The 18811-nt window shown below is 41.1% G+C and overlaps 2 protein-coding genes across 6 annotated transcripts in view; both read left to right on the top strand.

Moving 5' to 3' along the window:
* The window catches only part of LOC128441928 (DENN domain-containing protein 2D), a 29847-nt gene extending 25172 nt beyond the window's left edge, over window positions 1-4675 (top strand). For 2 of the 4 annotated variants that reach the window (XM_053424052.1, XM_053424056.1), the window contains 6 exons: window positions 354-502; window positions 1258-1429; window positions 1531-1578; window positions 2341-2422; window positions 2503-2742; window positions 4364-4675. In XM_053424052.1, the coding sequence (XP_053280027.1) occupies window positions 354-502; window positions 1258-1429; window positions 1531-1578; window positions 2341-2422; window positions 2503-2742; window positions 4364-4431 (759 nt within the window). In that variant the 3' untranslated portion in view covers window positions 4432-4675. Of the gene's footprint in view, window positions 1-353; window positions 503-1257; window positions 1430-1530; window positions 1579-2340; window positions 2423-2482; window positions 2743-4363 lie in introns of those variants that run through there. The other 2 variants (XM_053424053.1, XM_053424055.1) reach the window with 2 other exon arrangements.
* A 2753-nt stretch (window positions 4676-7428) lies between these two features.
* Window positions 7429-17702, top strand: LOC128443098 (targeting protein for Xklp2-B). Of its 2 annotated transcripts, none has more exons than XM_053425839.1 (17): window positions 7429-7558; window positions 7971-8093; window positions 8405-8461; window positions 8704-8883; window positions 9197-9316; window positions 9496-9675; window positions 9989-10108; window positions 10288-10411; window positions 10766-10843; window positions 10994-11089; window positions 11424-11533; window positions 11690-11838; window positions 12051-12361; window positions 14567-14786; window positions 14916-15011; window positions 17028-17225; window positions 17500-17702. In XM_053425839.1, exons 2-17 carry the CDS (start codon window positions 7985-7987, stop codon window positions 17608-17610), a joined length of 2259 nt encoding a protein of 752 aa, XP_053281814.1. In that variant the 5' UTR covers window positions 7429-7558; window positions 7971-7984; the 3' UTR covers window positions 17611-17702. The 2 variants fall into 2 exon arrangements, with proteins under 2 accessions (XP_053281814.1, XP_053281813.1); XM_053425838.1 differs by having other exon boundaries at window positions 8405-8524.
* The last annotated feature ends 1109 nt before the right edge of the window (window positions 17703-18811 follow it).

Here is an 18811-nt window from a genome sequence, read left to right as displayed (position 1 = left end):
CTATTATGAAATGTCATCACAAGTGGTCACAGGAGACATATTCAGAATGTATATTAATGCCAGACATGAACACGTACTGAACACTGACCACTTGTGGTCAGACCTGTCAGGACAGATTTAAATACCAGTTCTTCTGAACAATGCCTCTGGTTCATGATTGGCAGTGATGCTACTGCTGTCATCATGTACATTCACGTAAAGAGGATGTAATAAATCCTGAAAAGCACTGAAAATAACCTACATTTGTCACTTTATCTCAAGGCTATAGTGACTTTAGACCGAGGTGCAGTAATGGTCTGAAAGATTGCTGCTACCACTGTTGACATATTTGTGACAGTTTCACTCTCCATCAGATCATCAGTCTGACGCGTCCACTGGATTCATGGCTGGAACATGTCAACTTTGCCAAACTTTTCGACTGCCTGACAGATGATGAGGTGTTACTGGTGTTCGCGGCCGCTGTCCTGGAGAGAAGGATAATTTTCATCGCGGATGATCTGGGGTATTGCATACTTACCTGGACACTCTTCTACTAAATAAAAGAAGTGTGGAAAAGGCTTTTCTACATGGATACCTTTTGTTTCCTTAACATTAACGTATTTAAAGGTCCAGTGCGTATGATTTAGGTGAAAGGGATCTTTTGGCTGAAATTGTATATAAAATAATCCTATTGATATATAAGTATAATCACCTAAACTGTACAAATAGTTGTTTTCTTTACCCTAGAAAAGACCCTTTGTATTTAATTACTTTATCTCAAGAGCGGGTCCCCGCTACGGAGGTGGCCAGTTTTGTTACAGTAGCCCAGACTGGACAAACTAAGCACCTTTTGAGTGTTTATGACAATTGAAGGTTACCCAAGTTTATCTTTCATTTTGGAAGGAGTGGGTGAAGTGAGGGGTATTCAGCTGCAACATGAACCTTCACCACTAGATGTCACTAAATCCTATACACTGAACCTTTAAGAAAACCTTTTTATGAATCGAATCAGTATTGGTACCATCGAAGTAAATCATCTAAGAAAGTTCCCCAAATTCTTGGAAGTGGAATCAGAGACTCCCAATTTATTGGTCTGCAGAAAATTCAGTTGTTTGAATTTTGATTTTGATATAAAACCTATGCACCTCATAAAAAGCCTAAACTCTGCAGCTGAAACTTTAGGTAATATTGAAATTTTGATTATCAATCAGATTGGTTCATCAAATTCAGTCTATTTGCTCATAATCAGCTCTGATGTTGACTCTCATCTCTCTACAGCACATTATCCCAAGTCATTCATGCAGTAGCAGCCCTCCTTTACCCCTTCACCTGGCAGCACACCTTGATCTCCATTGTTCCAAAGATCCTGATTGATGTAGTGATGGCACCCACCCCCTATCTGCTTGGAGTCCAGAAGCGCCTGCTGGACCAGGTCGACGACCAGGGTGATGTGAGTAAACATTACTTAAGCTGTACAAAGGCAGTAGTAGGATTACTTGTGAAGTCAAGAGGGACGCCCTCATTCTGTCCCTTTCTTCTTCTGTGACACAGCTGATGGTCGACTTGTCTGAGGATAAAAAGAAGACCTTCATTTTTTCGGTGAGTGCTTTGTTAACTAAACTGTAGTGAATCTTTTCGTTGAAAATTGGTTATAATTTTGGAAGGAAACAATAACTTTGTCCAAGTTCAAATTTGTGTTAATTACACTGATGGAAGTTGATGCAGAAAAGGCTTTCGAATTAACTAAATGGTTATATTTTTATAAAGCACCTGAGGTTTTTGACTTCCCAGTGAAATTTATCGTGAAAGTGATCTATAAGTCACTCAGGCCACAAGTGGAGTGCTTTCAGAACCCTCACCTAAACTAGAGCTACAGCTCAAGGTGGCCCTTTATCATGTTCCTTGTTTGCATTGGAAATGTAACCAATTGCTGAAAAAATGTGATTTTAAGGATTAATTTAAAAGGTTTATTCCTGCTATTTATTGCATTACCAAACCCTTTATTTAAACAAATGAATTCACTCCTTTCCTAATTTATCTGGTGTAACAAAGCTCCCAGATTAAAGCGGAAACTATTAAATTACCCTCCAAAGGAGAGAGGCTTCAACCTCTTCAACCTGGAGTTTTACAGTTTAGTTCAAATGTTTCAATAATTTACAATGCAAACGAGGAACAATGGATAGATTTGGAAAATCCAAAAACAATTAGCTTTCTACTAGCTCTGTTTTCCAAGAAAAAAGGTAAATCAGTAGATGTTGTAATTACCATTAAATGAAATGCTGTGCGTAGGTGCCTCATGGGGAAACAATATAACCTGTGAACATAACTGTATGCAAATTTTGATATTTTTACCTTTACCAGACTGGGGATGAAGCCTCTATTCTGCCCCCAAAGCTCCAAACAGAAATACTAGAGGCACTAAGTAAAAGACAAGAAGCATCAAGTGAGTAAACACAAAAACTAGACAGTGACGAAGAGAAACATAGCTCCAACATCACAAAAGTTTTCTGTTCTTTCTCTCAGCAGCTGAGGAGTTGAACAGAGTGGTGTCGGAAGCCTTCCTGCATTTCTTTGTGAAAACAGTCGGCCATTACTCCTCATATGTGAAATACAGTCGCGGGGCGCAGGGAGTGTTTGAAAAGAGAAGCTTCTACAAGGCCATTGAGTCCAAGACCACTCGACACTTTGTCAAGAAGTTCATCCAGACACAGATGTTTGACCTGTTTATCCAGGAGGTAGAGCAGCAGCCTGGGCCGCAGCAAGGTGAGGACTGTGAATACATCACACACAAATGAGTTGAAGATAAGCCTGTGGCTGAGGGGTAGATCGGTCTTTATCCAACCTGTAGGTCGATGGTTAGATCCCAGCCTTCCCCATCTGCATGCCGAAATGGCCTCTCATAGAAAAAAGTGCTGCCAATAGATGCACTGCATGAATGGGTGAATGGCAAAACTGTACTGTAAAGCACTTTGAGTGGTCATCAAGACTAAACATCAAGACTAAAAGTGCTATATAAATACAAACCATTTTCCATCAAACCAAACTTTATTGATCCCATACGGGGAACTTCACAGTGAGTATGAGACAGACCAGACATCCAGATTCCTTGTGGGACTGCAGTTTGATATCTATGTGAGAAGAAGACTTCAGTGAACTGACATCACATTCAGACTGCAGCTCAAAGAGCAAAGAGTGCAATATAATCAATAATTATGCAACAAAATCTATGGCAGTTTTTGGGTCGCCCATGCACATGCACGGACGTCTCAGATCTTTCAGAATCCATGTAACAGGTACACAGACTAAAGGGTTTCAGACAAGTTCTCATATGAGAGAAAGAACCGCAGCCTTGAGTCTGGAAAGATGGATTCTGGCTTGTGTTAAATCCAGCTGCCTCACATTGTTACAAAACAGCATTTCTCTTTTGACCTGCACACACTGTCACTCTCCACACCTAAACATGGGCGACAATATTTAACAGTCGGTTATCACATGTAAGTTACAAGTTAGGTCAACATAAAAAGTGCAATGATGTGATTTGATTAATGTTGATTTCTAATTGATTTCAGGTAAATTGATTAAAATTCCTACGCCATTCATATTTAATGAAAACTAATTTGAGAATTTAGAAGACTGAGATATTCTAACATACATCTATACATTTACCAAATAAACACACTGAAGCTAGGAATGTTATGTTTTATTTCCCTTGCCATATAGCCGCATGCATTTATGAATGTTAGTAATATTTATTAATGTTATAATAGTTCATAATACTGTTATCAAAATTACTTCTAATGTTGTTGTATATCGTTCCATCAATGATTTCCTACAACACACATTTGTCTTAATTCCCCTTCTGCCGTATATTGCTTTATTGTTTGATTTTATACACAGTGAATGTTAATTGGTTCATGGTGGAGATAGAATGCGACCTCACCCTTTAGAGTCTAAAGTTTAGACATTAGGTGACACAATTAAACAATGCAAATTCACTTCTTCTCCAAAAGGGATGACCACAGTGTGACTGTCCCAAGGGACATGTCCGACCCCCTTAGGAGGAAAACAGTGGTCTGAAAAAGACTCACTTCACCTTTTCACTCACACACCACTTCTTTAATTCAACCTAGTTCTTTTTTTTTACTTTTACTTAACTTTTTACTCTTTTTTGACACTTAGTTAACATAGCGTATTTTATCTTAAGTGTCTCACCGTTCATCTATAGAGTTACTTTCAATTATGTGCATTCAAGTTACTTTCCTATGCAATATTACATTTTTCTTTAAGCCATATCACAGCCAGCTGATAAGAACAACTTGTAAAATGATCTGCTGTTGAACACTTTCCAGTGCACTTATTCATGCTTTTGTCCTCTGTCCTGCAGGAATATTCCACAAAAAGATCCTAGAATACGAAGAAAAGAAGAAAAGGGACAAGGCACGGAAACACTAACTTTCAGCAGGGACTTTTGGTGTATATAATAGAGTATATAGGAAAGGATTTGAATGATGTCCTGTGTCCATTTGGTTTTAAATATGTATGCAATGTGTGAATAACTGTATGGCTAGCTTGCTGCTACTCTGTCAAACACTGGCAGAATGAGAGAGTTGAGTTCCAGGTGTTGATTCTTGGCCTGCGGCCTGTGCCAATGAGCAGGAAAATCATTTCAAATAAAGACTAGTTTTTTATGTCCACATACCTGCATTCTCTGATTTCTTAACAAGTATATTCCTCATTTGTCTTTGTTGGTTTCTATTTACATGTCTGTCCATATCTGTCTGTTATTCTTGCTTAATGCCATTTTATGTAGTTATAATGTTATGCAGGAATTAATTAACCTCAAAAAAGCTGAATGAAATACTATTGGCAACCCACTGGTTTGAAGCATAAGTACAGTCTAATAGTGAAGGTTCCTAAATGAGGGAATGACCTGAGGTAACAAACAAACAAGGCACATTCATGTTTTCTTGATCAAATAAATAATATGAAAGCACTTAAGGAAACAAAACTCCAAATAAAGTTAATAAATATTGATATTAGATCATAATTATGAAAAGTAAAAAATGGGGATAGCTGATTATTTTAATAATATCTACTAACTAATGCAGGTTAAGGGCATTCTTGCATTTGACAAGTTTAAATTATTTAAATAAAATCTTTATTAGCAAAATGGGATCTGATTGGTTTGGTTCAGGTTTCAGGGAAGTGTCATAATAGGTGGGTAAAATGTTAACTCCTCTACTGGCTTCGTTCAGTTAGCTTGTCTCAAAACGCACACAGATATCTCTATGTTTTAGTGGGCGGCAAAGTCAGTTGTTCAGCTCAGTACTTTGGTACAGACTGAAATGTCCCAACAACTATTGGATGAAGTGTCGCAGAGTTTGATACATACAATCATGTTTCCCAGAGGGACAATCCTGCTCCATGACTTTTCCCCTTGGACCACCAGAAATAGTCATTTTTACAGATTTTATGAAATCTCAGTCTGACTTAACCCTCACATACGCCTTTATGCATTAACCATCAGACAGGACTTATAGTGTCTACTCATGTTTTCTATAATTTTCTTTAATTGTATGCAGGATAAATGACACATTTACCTGATAGTTGTTGTTAGTCCCAGCACACATACTTGTTAAATACAATGAATAGGAAATATATAAGAAAATGTTATTGGTATGAGAAGGGCAATTTGTCTGTAAGAAATGGGTAACCCCTGGGACTCTATGGCCTTTTCTTTTTTGGAAATAAAACTGAAATTGTACCCAAAGAGAGAAGAATAAGCTTTGTAAAGATATCCTTTTATGTCTTAGGCAGTTAATCCAAAACACATTAATGCAATCCCAATTTTGTGATTGATAAGTGAAACCTTAATGTTAAAAATGTAACAACACATTTATAAGGGCTGTATTGAAACTCATCCTTTGTCATGATTTTAATCAAATTTGTCAAATGGGCAATTACTCCAAAGGTCAAGGAGACCCACTTTACACACAATACACAAGGTTTCTACCATGTGGCAGAATTTTAAAAAAAAAATTATAATTTTGAGGTGGACCCTTGCAATTAGACGAAACATTACAACACATGTTTTTTTAATGCCCTGTTTCTAACAAATTTCGGTCAAAGATTATTACTTATGTCAATGATATTTCAACCTGTTAACACTTCCCCGTGACCATAGATATGCCCGTGACCGTCAATGTAAAGTGCCTTGAGATAATGTATATTATGATCAGTGTTGCCATAGTTACTTTGAAAAAGTAACTTAGTTACTTTACAAGTTACTTGATTTTAAAAGTAACTAAGTTAGATTACAAGTTACTTGATTTTAAAAGTAACTAAATTAGATTACAAGTTACTTTATTAGTTACATTCAGCAGCTGCCGACAACACCCCCGCCGCCTCAACATAAAAATGACAACCGGTTTTGCCAACACTAACTTTATTAGACACCGCCGGAGGTCCCCCCCCCCCCCCAACCCCCCCGCGCGAACGGAGGGTTCCCCCAACGGGCGCTGTAGCTGAGGTGATCTGACGGGACCGACACGCGTCCAGAGTCGCTACCGCCGACCGCCGTACCCGGTCCCCTCCAACCGGTCCCCGCCTTCCGCAGCGCCGACGGACACCGCCCCGCGGCATACTAGAAGGAAAGCCCCCGCACCGCGGATGAGCACATCCCCCCCTAAAAAAACGTCGAGGCGTGCCGCACACCGAGCCTCCGGCGGCGTGGTGAGGAGGGCGACGGGGCGACTGCTCCCCCAGCCGCAGGACGTGCCCAGCGGGTTAACCACAAATAACGAAATAGTAACGCAAGGTGACTTGGACAAGTAACTTTAATCTGATTACTGGTTTGGAAATAGTAACGCGTTAGATTACTCGTTACTGAAAAAAGTGGTCAGATTAGAGTAACGCGTTACTAAGTAGCGCGTTACCGGCATCACTGATTATGATATATCGCTACACAAATAAAATTGAATTGATTTGAACCAAGGGTTAAAATTTTACAAGTGGGCAACTTTAGGCTAACCTCCAGAAGTGCATCATTATGGCCTGACGTGGCACATCTGTAGGCAATGTTTGGGTAAATATCATATTCATTGTAGTTTAAATAAATGATTTACAATTTATTTGTTATTCAAGAGGTCCCTGTGTCTCCCTTTTGGTGATTTTGAATCGTTGGTTAATGTGTGTGTGTGTGTGTGTGTGTGTGTGTCTGTGTGTGTGTGTGTGCGCGCGCGCGCGCGTGTGTGTTTGTTTGGTTTCTTTTATTTGTACAAATATCCCCCTTTCGTATGACTGTCATCTAGTCTACACCATAGATATATATCTATGGTCTACTATTTGCTCTTTGTTATTGTTTGTGTGTTTTTTAAAAAAAGGGAAAAAACATGTCCTCATTTCCGTATACAAGCCGCGGTGATCACGTGGCCAGGTCACAGGAAGTTGGCTTTTACGAACCAATGAACGACGAGTTGATGAACAGGACTTCAGTTATTGGTCAGTTTCCATATAAAAGCTAACGTCACATCCCTCCGCGCAGTGCTCCAAGTCCGATCGTACAGAGAAAAGAGTGTCGGTAAGTTACAACTCTTCTTTCATATTCAGTGAAACATCAGAATCTGTGAATTCAAGCTGATCTCTGATCAAATGACTGAATCGATACTGAACGTGTGTGAGTCTTTGGTTCATTTAACGACCTGACTCTTCTGAAGCAGCTCATGTTTAAGCTTAGCTAGCGTTAGCCATTTGCTTCCTCCATAACATGAACCTAACGGAGACTAGAGCGCATACGAAGAAACTGTCTCCGGAGACATTCACTGACTGAATGTTACGAACCTTTTCATTCTTAAAGATAAACCAGGTTCTCTGTTATCTGTTCCGCTTCGGTCTTGTTCTTAACTCAGCACAGATAGTTATCGTGTGTAAACTAGTGGTTAAACACATGTTGAGGCAGTTTAACTCACTGTAATGTCGCATGTTTTCTAAAGGTTCGTGTTGAATAATGGCGGAAAGCGACTGTGGCTATGATGAACGATACGAGTTCGATGCTCCCTCCCACGTCTGCGACTTGAAGGAGCTGGAGAATAACGACAGTGATGATCAGTGGTTCGGTGAGTCTCAGTGTGACTTCAGTTTAACATTGACCTGCTCAGACGGTAGTAAACACTTGTTGGACCTTCGTTGACCAGCTGAACGCTGAAGCTGTGTCCAGTCCTGATGAGCAACCCTGGTTCTACATGTTGCTAAAATACAATGAGGACAATCAAACACTCAACTTAATCTTAGTGCAGACAGTTTCTCTCTTGTTACTACTCACCCAGGCTCTGAAACTGAGGGTGCAAACAGTCTGTATGAAAGAATAACCAATATGTAAGTGTTTTAACCTACATGTTCACATCTACTTTCTGTGTCTCACGTGCAGAACAACAGGTCGGGGGCCTAGCTACACCTTTAACACCTGACTGGTCCATTATGAGAGGTAATGAACCCAACCTGCCCAAAACTATTGTGATTCCTCAAGTCAAGACGGATGTAGACAGTGGTTAGTTAACTTTGCATTATAGCCAAGTACAAAGGATGCACTCCTGCTTTTGTGTTAAGCTACTCTAAGGTGGTTTTAAAAGATTGCTTGGTCCTAGTGTGAGTTTCTCTGGTCTTCTGTAATTCAGTTACCTCATGACTTGGTCAATCTGAATCCATGTGGACTTATTAATGTTCCAGGTCCTGGCACATCCACATCTCCACCCCCAAACGTTGTCACATCCTGGGGAGCTGGAACTGCGACTCATGCTAATGGCCGACCAAAGAGGAGGACGGCAGATCTATATGAGTTCCATGCTACTTCCCACGTCATCGACTTGAAGGAGCTGGAGAATAACGACAGTGATGATCAGTGGTTCGGTGAGTCTCAGTGTGACTTCAGTTTAACATTGACCTGCTCAGACGGTAGTAAACACTTGTTGGACCTTCGTTGACCAGCTGAACGCTGAAGCTGTGTCCAGTCCTGATGAGCAACCCTGGTTCTACATGTTGCTAAAATACAATGAGGACAATCAAACACTCAACTTAATCTTAGTGCAGACAGTTTCTCTCTTGTTACTACTCACCCAGGCTCTGAAACTGAGGGTGCAAACAGTCTGTATGAAAGAATAACCAATATGTAAGTGTTTTAACCTACATGTTCACATCTACTTTCTCTGTGTCTCACGTGCAGAACAACAGGTCGGGGGCCTAGCTACACCTTTAAGACCTGACTGGTCCATTATGAGAGGCAATACACCCAACCTGCCCAAAGCCATCGTGATTTCTCAAATCAAGACGGATGTAGACAGTGGTTAGTTAACTTTGCATTATAACCAAGTACAAATTATGCACTCCTTATTTTCTGTTAAGCTACTTAAAGGTGGTTTTAAAAGATTGCTTGGTCCTAGTGTGAGTTCCTCTGGTCTTCTGTAATTCAGTAACCTCATGACTTGGTCAATCTGAATCCATGTGGACTTATTAATGTTCCAGGTCCTGGCACATCCACATCTCCACCCCCAAACGTTGTCACATCCTGGGGAGCTGGAACTGCGACTCATGCTAATGGCCGACCAAAGAGGAGGACGGCAGATCTATATGAGTTCCATGCTACTTCCCACGTCATCGACTTGAAGGAGCTGGAGAATAACGACAGTGATGATCAGTGGTTCGGTGAGTCTCAGTGTGACTTCAGTTTAACATTGACCTGCTCAGACGGTAGTAAACACTTGTTGGACCTTCGTTGACCAGCTGAACGCTGAAGCTGTGTCCAGTCCTGATGAGCAACCCTGGTTCTACATGTTGCTAAAATACAATGAGGACAATCAAACACTCAACTTAATCTTAGTGCAGACAGTTTCTCTCTTGTTACTACTCACCCAGGCTCTGAAACTGAGGGTGCAAACAGTCTGTATGAAAGAATAACCAATATGTAAGTGTTTTAACCTACATGTTCACATCTACTTTCTCTGTGTCTCACGTGCAGAACAACAGGTCGGGGGCCTAGCTACACCTTTAAGACCTGACTGGTCCATTATGAGAGGCAATACACCCAACCTGCCCAAAGCCATCGTGATTTCTCAAATCAAGACGGATGTAGACAGTGGTTAGTTAACTTTGCATTATAACCAAGTACAAATTATGCACTCCTTATTTTCTGTTAAGCTACTTAAAGGTGGTTTTAAAAGATTGCTTGGTCCTAGTGTGAGTTCCTCTGGTCTTCTGTAATTCAGTAACCTCATGACTTGGTCAATCTGAATCCATGTGGACTTATTAATGTTCCAGGTCCTGGCACATCCACATCTCCACCCCCAAACGTTGTCACATCCTGGGGAGCTGGAACTGCGACTCATGCTAATGGCCGACCAAAGAGGAGGACGGCGAATCAACCCCCTGCCCAGCCAAGCAGGTGCAGTTCTAGGGATGGCTACACATGCAGTACAGTGTGATCGACGTGTGCTGCCACAAGCTTCACAGTACAACAAATGAAACTGGTGCTGGAGTCTGCAGCTTTATTCGTGCACGCTCTTGAGCAAACCGATAAAACATTTGTATTAGCATCCAATGGCAAGACTGAATTAAACATGAGACAAAGTGCACAGAGGCCAAAGGTTAATGTTCTGCTTTGTTTAAAGTTGACACTCAGTCAGGGGAAACGGTAAATTTACAATCGGGTGGTTGGGGACTTCAGATTAAGTTGTTAGCAACGCTGAACTTTTGATGTAATTCAATTTATCTTTTATTTCCCCCCCCCTCATTTTAGGATTTCAAAACGTAAAGTGACAACAACCGGTTCAGCTCCTACACAGTCGGCTGCACCACCATCAAAGAAATCCAAACCGTAAGTTTCATGATTGTCCTTTCATCCCAAGACATTTATAGATTCAGTACTAGTAGTTCAAATGATTGTGATGCCTTGTCTGCTCCCCACTTTGTATCCCCTTTTTGGTTGTGTTTCATTCATGTTTTCTACTGCGGCTGTTTGTTTTAGGAGTCCTGTTGCCAGACCAGCTCCAAAATCCAGTAGTGTCCTCCACAGAAATGGACAAAGGAATTCCAGAATTGCACCTAAGACTGGGAAGACAGAGTAAGAAGAATTATATTCAGACTGTGTGATTTTAAAAAAATCCTGAAGGGACTGATGCACCTGCTATAGGTCTCAGTTACTTCAGGGCCCTTTGAACATGTTGATTTGGTCTCAAGTCAATTTATGTTTGAACTAGATTCTCGGGATACCAGGGATCGGCTGGTTGCCTTTTTATGTACATGCAGAATCTGTCGGGATGGTTTTGTCTACTCCAAAACAGAAGTCTGTAAAAAACTAGGAGATAGTGTCCTCAATCTTAAGTATCTTAATAGTATTGAATGTATAGAAGTGGAGATTTTACTTTAAATGAGACTGAGAGGTTTTTTTTAAACAGGCTGTGCAGCTCTGAAGAACAGGAGCTGGAGCGCATCGAGATCCTCCAGAAGAAAGTAGCTCTGCACCTCAGACAGAACGAGGCCAGCTACAAAGCTGCTCTGGCTGGCAGTGAGTGGATATTAGTGACTGACTTTATATGGCTGCAGTTAATTCAGTTCAATGTGCTGATTAACTAGCTGTTAGTTTGTACCATTTGAAAATGACTGTTAAATGGAATCAAGATTCACTTTGCTTCTTGACTGAAACTTGTCTCTGTTATTTCAGATCCACCCCCAAAGAAGGTGGCCCTGTCCACGACTGTGCCTAAAGAATTCAATTTCACCACAGACAACCGCATTAAGGCGACTACTTCATCCAGTACAGCAGATAAAGAAGTGGACTTCATCAGTCAGCTTCGCAAACCTTCCTCTCCAGTAAGTTCTTATAATCCAACTGATCAAGATTCTGAATATACTCAGATTTCGTTGCCTTAATTGTCTTCAGCTCATCCTGTCTCTATAGACCTAGAGTTCAGTTCTAATGTCTTTATTGAGCAGTAATATGATCGTTTAAAAGTAAACAAATGGATATAATAAAAGCTCTTCAAACCACTTTAAACTTTATTTGAAACATTTTTTTTTTTAAGGTAAAGGCCATGAAAGGTGCCACTATACCCCAACCCTTCAACCTGTCGACAGGCAACAAGAGAAAGGTGGAGGGGTCAGGTGCCTATGTTCCCATGGCTCAGCAGATTGAGCAGTACCAAAAACGAACCCCTGACCGCTACCATCTGCGTAGTCGCCAGAGTCAAGAGAGGGGGCCACATCCAGTGAAGGGCGACCAGCTGAAGCTCACCCAACCTCATACCCCACACCTGATGACCCGCCAGAGGAGCCGGCCCACTACTGTGAAGAGCAGTGCTGAGTTGGAGGCTGAAGAGGTGGACCAACTTCACAAGTAAGAGCCTGTTCTTCATCACACCATAACGTCTTTGTCACTTTCTTAAACTGGTGGTTATACCTGCTCTCTGGACCCTTCAACCAAATGTGCACTAAATGCGAGAAGTCACACTAGAGCTGCTTCCGACATGAATTCAACTCCAGAGAGTCTCCACAAGTTCTCCTGAATATGGCCGTGTTTGAACGCAAAGGTCAATCTTTCTCAACCTGGCCCCCAGATTTTAAGTCTGAGGAAAATCAGGTGAATTTAATGTGAGAACCCCTGCTGGATTCACAGCGAGTGAGTGGGGGGGGTGGTAGGTAGGTAATGTTGACTCTAACAACGAAAACAAATATGGCTCAGTGAAAAAGGGGTGTCATGAACATAGAAGACACCAATGAAAAGGTCTAGAGAGTTTGCGCCTAAATAATGTGCAGGATTTCTTGCTGTTATGAACCTCCAGCTGTGTTTTGCATATGTGAAAAAAAAACCTGCGGCTAAAGTCCGGACCCATCTCTCCCGACTAAATCCGCAGGTGATGTCTGAAAATGGCATAGGAAACGTGGCAACCTGTGAAAGCATGTAAAAAGATGCGGGAACTGTATGGAAAGATGTATTGTTTTAGATGGATCAAAGAGCCATGGCTCAGTCATTTATTACTCCCTCCACTTTCTCCTCCAGAGGGTCTTGGTCAAGTTCATATTATGAGCAAACAGTGTTAAAACTGTAAATGTTGCCTGCTGTGAATGAATCGTTGTCATCTTATTTGCCCATATCAATTTATTGCAATTCAACAATGGTTTCATTTCATGTTGGGGATAGAATACTGTTAAGATGAATATGGAATTTTAAACGAGCTTTATAACAATATGAGAACCATTTCTGTTTGAAGAGAGCTATGACTTACTAGAACTTAAGAGTCCCCATTAAAAATTAAGGGTTGTTGGCCCATATTTTCTTTTCAATAAGGAAAAGCATGAAGTTCCATTTTTCTCATGTGACTAAATCAACGTGAACAACATTCATTAATATCTGTGATGGTGCAAAAGAAAAGTGACACAGAATGACTCATTAACATAAAATACATTTTGAGCTGCTGACATAAATCCTACAACTTGTTCCAGAAAGAGAAAACTCCATCAGAACAGCAGTGAGGACAAAATGTGAAAACTAAAGTACATGAAGTGCTTAGCACCTTAACTGGTGTCTCTGGCTCTACTGGAGGTTCTTGCACTGGCTGAGCAGGCTTAACACGCTCGCAGCCTGATACTTATCATCTCAGTACATGGCTAAAAATTGATGTCGTGCTGCCTTACATGTGAGGTTGGACTCGAGGTGCAACTCTACTGGCAACTTCCCGCATTTACTACTCTTGTCACTTAAAGCACTGACTGTTCACTTGACACTGCTGCTCAGACGCTAACTATGCACGCTGAACCCTAGCTTGTATTAAAACATAGGCGCTGTTTTGTCCATGCATGATGACGACATCAAGGTTAGGCAGATAAATACAAAGCTCCTGGCAGGTAGCCACATCCTTGCAGAGATATTATGGGGTTGGGGGGGGGGGGGTTACAGAGTGATGAGCCAAACAAAAATGAATCCTTCTCCTTAACATACAAGTGTGGCTGCAATCTAATGTTAAATGGGAAATATTATGAAAATTCCACTTTTGTAGTGCTTCTACACGTTAATTTGGGTATCTGGCATGTCTATCGTCCCAAAAACTCTAGAAAAAAAACGCGATTTGTTATGGTTCCTCTATGTCAGAAACGATACGCTAGATGGTGTCGAATTCCATTACGACCGAAAAATACATCATGTTCCAACCATGCCCATGTAGGGAGTCTCGCTACATGGCCTTGGACCACCCCCCCACCATCACCACTCAAAACAGGTCAATCTGAAGAGGGCTGTTTTAGACGAGGTGAAAAGGGTGCTGTTTTTATTGATCCTTGTGGTATTTTGACCAAAATATGTTAGACATTTCATTAAGACCCCAAGGAACCATATCAACTGTGGTAAAATTGGCATACGATGGGTCCTTTTTAACTATTAAAGTTCAAGCTACAAATACTGAGCTGACACCCTGTCTTAAAGTGTCTGACGGGCTCAGGCTTTATTTAATGTCTAACGCTGATGGTGTTTCAAATTTATCAATTGGAAAATGCATCATTGAGTTTCATGGGCCATTAATTAATTAATCTTATGTTCTAATCCCAGGTTTAAATTCAAGGCTCTGGAGCTAAACAGGAAACTGCTGGAAGGTGCAGAGCATTTGAAGAAGCCAGCTGTGAAGGAACCCACAGTACCGGAAGGCTTCGAGCTGCAGATTGAAAAAAGGCTCCAGGAGAGACAGATTTCTAAGAATCCTGAGGAAGAAGAGAGGCCACATACCTTTAAATCCCAGCCTCTGCCCAAGAGGATCTTGGAAGGAGTCGTGGTGAGTTTGAAACCTGCTGCTGACACTTCAATTTCAGCTACAGGCTTCACATTAAACTTGTACTGACAACATGGAGCTTTTAAGGTTCGTCCCATAAATAAACGCAAGTCGATTTCCTCCTGTCAACAGGGAGTGCCAGAAAGGAAAGTTCTGCATCCAACTGTTCCAGAGTCTCCAGCTTTTGCTCTGAAGAAGAGGGTTCGTGTTGATCGCAAGGTCGAGGAAGTAAGGACACATTTGTTTGTCTTGTATGGAAAGCAACTTCAATATTTATTGACTTTACTGGATATTCATCAAGAATATTCACATGTCCACAATAACCAGGACAAATATCGTTCATATGTGTTGGGCATGACATCTTTCAGCATGCATGTGTCAACTATTCCAGGCCTTTCCACAAAGATATAGATGTAATTGGGAGAAGTGGTCTGAGGGGTGATAATTCTAGTTCAGATGTCTATAAAATGTAGTTTAGCTCAAGTAACCAGACACAACTGCCAATCTGGTTATCAGCTTTTGAGAAATCCCGGTCACAGAAAGAAATGGACTGAAGCTCAATCAATCAAATTTTATTTGTATAGCCCATATTCACAAATCACAATTCGTCTCATAGGGCTTTAACATGGTGTGACATCCTCTGTCCTTAACCCTCAACAAGAGTAAGGAAAAACTACTAAAAACCCTTTTAACAGGGTAAAAATACGTAGAAACCTCAGAGCCACATGTGAGGGATCCCTCTCCCAGGACGGACAGAAGTGCAATAGATGTCAAGTGTAGGAAAACATCATCAAGATAAAGGTTTTAGCAGCATTGATGAGGGTAAACATTTTTGAAGGATAACTTCAATACTATATGTCAAGCAGTCCTGCTGCAATCATAGTCTATGGTCAGCAGCCAGCAAGATAATGATCCGCCATCCTGATCAGATCCACTATAGTCCAGTCATTGTCCACTGCCGCTTATTAGGATCCATCATCAGCCGCCGACCTCGGTCGTGGTCCACCACCATTATATGATGCCAACGCGACACAGGATCCGCCATTACCACTACGATCGCGGGTGTGCGTGTGCAACAGCTGTTTTTGTGGAGCTTTGTTAGAAAATAGCACCCGAACGTGTTCCAGGAGCCCCCCCCCCCGGTCTCCGGCTGCATTGTACCCGTGCTTGGGTGCTCGCTCAGCGGACAGCCTCTCCTGCGATGCCCGGGTGGCGAGGAGCAGGAGGGGGGGGGAAGAGAGCTGCGCCTTATAACTTTTGTGGCCCGTACAGATTTGCTCCACGCACCCCGAGCTATACGAACCAGTGCCGGTCACCAGCAGCTTCTGTCGCTCGCTTTAAAATAAACTCATACTCGGGGTTTTAAGTGCATTTCACCACAAAAGGTGTGTGTCACTCAAAACAGGTCAATCTGAGGAGGGCTGTTTTAGACAGGGTAAAAAGGGTGCCGTTTTAAATGATCCTTGTGGTATTTTGACCAATTTCTTTTACAGACATTTCATTTAGGAACCATTTCAACTTGCGGTAAAATGGGCTTTAAGTAAGATAAATGGAGTGGGAGAGAGGGAGAGAACTGCTCAATGCATGATGGTCCAATATTTCTTTGTAGGTATTAAATTTGAAGATTAAGTGTTTCAACACCCGTTGGGAAAGAATCATAGCAAATCATTTTTATTAAGCGTCACTTTATTGTGACTTGATGTGACGCATCAGATAAAGAGGTCATATATTGCATTCACTCTTGCAATCAATACGAATAGAGATTAAATCTACACCTGATTTGGATTAACCAATCATTCATCATGACCCCTTGGGTCGCTGACACAATAAGGACCACTTACCCTTAACCATGGCATCAAACTGTAATCTACAGGTCTGCAGATACTATGCTGCATGTAGTAATTCCCAGCACTTGGCAATTACATTGTAGATGTTTGAATCTGTTTAGGTTCAGAAATGTGAAAGTACATATTTAATAAATGGTCTCTCCAACTGGAGAATTCTCCATCTGCTTTTTTCTTTTACTGACTTGAATTTAAAAGTGGTTGAACAAAGCGCCATCACATTCTGCTCTGTCATTTAAAACATATTTTCAGTGTTTTCTGTTCTTTATAGATGAAAATTAAAATCGAAAACTGATCAGAGTAATTGATATTAATCAATGTATGCAGCACCAACTGTAACAAACTCCTCCCCCTGCTCAGACTCCTGTAAATTACCCAAACCTGCTTTGGTATCTTGTAGGTAAAACAGCCGTCACCAATCAAGGCCCTCCCAGTGCCTTACTTTGGCCTCCCCTTCCAGCCGCGGCTCCCAGAGCACCACCATGTGGAGGTCTGTCCTTTCTCCTTTGACGAGAGGGAGCGAGAGAGGAGGGCAATGAAAGAAAAGAGGCTGGAGGAGAAGAATGAAGAGGAGATCACCAGGCTGCGGCAAGAACAGGTCACTTTCAAACACAACAGCGTTCATTGAGAGAAGATGAGAGAAAATACAATTTGAGCTATATTTCATTCTATAATCTACATAATGTGACACCGTTCTTCTTTGTTGATAAATCACTGCTGAATAAAAGTTTCATTGATGAGCCTTGGTATTGAAACCAATTAGCAGTTTGAATGTTGTATATAAAACATGGATTTCTATAAACTGAGTGTGTTACGACTGTGACTGGCTCAGATGCTGTGTGTGTGACACTCTCTCTGTATCTCCTCTGCAGGTTTGCAAGGCTCAGCCCATCAGACACTACAAACCTGTAGAAGTGAAGAAGAGTGACGTTCCTCTCACGGTCCCTCACACTCCAAAGTTTTCTGATCGGTTCCGCCTGTGATCAAACCTTATTTCTGTTGGAAATGCTGTATATAATGATCTTGCTACATTAAGTTTTTATAAAAGTCAATAAAATTTGTAACGTTTAGTGAACATGTGTATTGCCTGCATAATACCTGTCATCTTCAGCTTTCAACCAGCGGCGGTTCCTCTCCAATTTCTTGGGGTCAAATTTGTTTTGATGACAGATGAATTATTTAATATTTTTTAATCAATCGGAATCCAATGTTATTTGTATAGCCCATAGTCACAAATATATATATAGTAAGGAAAATTACCCCAAAACACCTATTGGGGCGGGGGGGGGGGCGAGACGACGTAAAATCTCATAGGGTCATATGTGAGGATCCCTCTCCCAGGACTGACAGAAGTGCAGCAGTTTTCACATGCTCTACAATGACTGAAATAGACACAATTTAATCCCTATTTGAAGTTCCTGTGTGTAAGGTTTAGGTGAAAGGGATCTATTGGCTGAAATTTAATATAAAATAATCTTAGTGATGTTTTCATTTGTGTGTTTTGCCTGTATTGTACAAATGTTTTTTTTTTTTTTTACCCTATAATGGGACCCTTATATTTCAATACTTACATCCTGAGCGGGTCCTCTATATGGAGGCACCATGTTTTTTTGCAGTTGTCCAAACTGGACAAATTAAACATCTTTTGAGTTTTTCGGACAACTGAAGGCTAACACAGGTTCCCTTTCATGTTTGGAAGGGGCGTGTGAGGGGTATTCAGCTGCAACATGCAACTTCACCACTAGATGTCACTAAATACTAAACACTGATCCTTTAAATCTCTTAAATGCAAAGTGATATATTAACCACTCTTTAAAATTTAAGAATGTTCACTAGTTCCTTGGGGAACTTGGCCAGTGCCTCACACATTCCTGTTGTATTGCATTTCACATATGTCTTGATTCTCTTGAAGCTCGCCTACGCATGATAATTTTTCTCTCTTTTTAATCTGTTATTTATATCAAGTACATGCCAGTACTCCATACTTTGCACATAATCCTGTGCTGTTTGATCAGTCTTTTTAATCATGTGTCAGACTTTTATACATTGTCTATTTCTGGATTCATCAGCCGCCCGTCCTGTTTATTCTGGGTATATGTGGGGAACCCGATCGGCATTCATCGGTCACCCCAAACTCTTGACCACTACACAAAGATTGTGAAGAGCATGACATAACTAACTTTA

This window comes from Pleuronectes platessa, chromosome 6 (genome assembly GCF_947347685.1).
Source record: "Pleuronectes platessa chromosome 6, fPlePla1.1, whole genome shotgun sequence".
Classification (NCBI taxonomy): domain Eukaryota; kingdom Metazoa; phylum Chordata; class Actinopteri; order Pleuronectiformes; family Pleuronectidae; genus Pleuronectes; species Pleuronectes platessa.
The sequence above is the reverse complement of the archived record's forward strand: the minus strand, read 5'-3'. Positions and strand labels throughout refer to the sequence as shown.

What these genes read in the sequence shown, in the direction of transcription:
- LOC128443098 (XM_053425838.1), top strand. Translation starts at nt 7,985, where the DNA reads ATGGCGGAAAGCGACTGTGGCTATGATGAACGATACGAGTTCGATGCT. An exon ending in CAGTGATGATCAGTGGTTCG is followed by an intron (nt 9,676 to 9,988) that starts GTGAGTCTCAGT and finishes TCTCACGTGCAG; the next exon opens with AACAACAGGTCGGGGGCCTA. An exon ending in GGATCTTGGAAGGAGTCGTG is followed by an intron (nt 14,787 to 14,915) that starts GTGAGTTTGAAA and finishes TCCTGTCAACAG; the next exon opens with GGAGTGCCAGAAAGGAAAGT.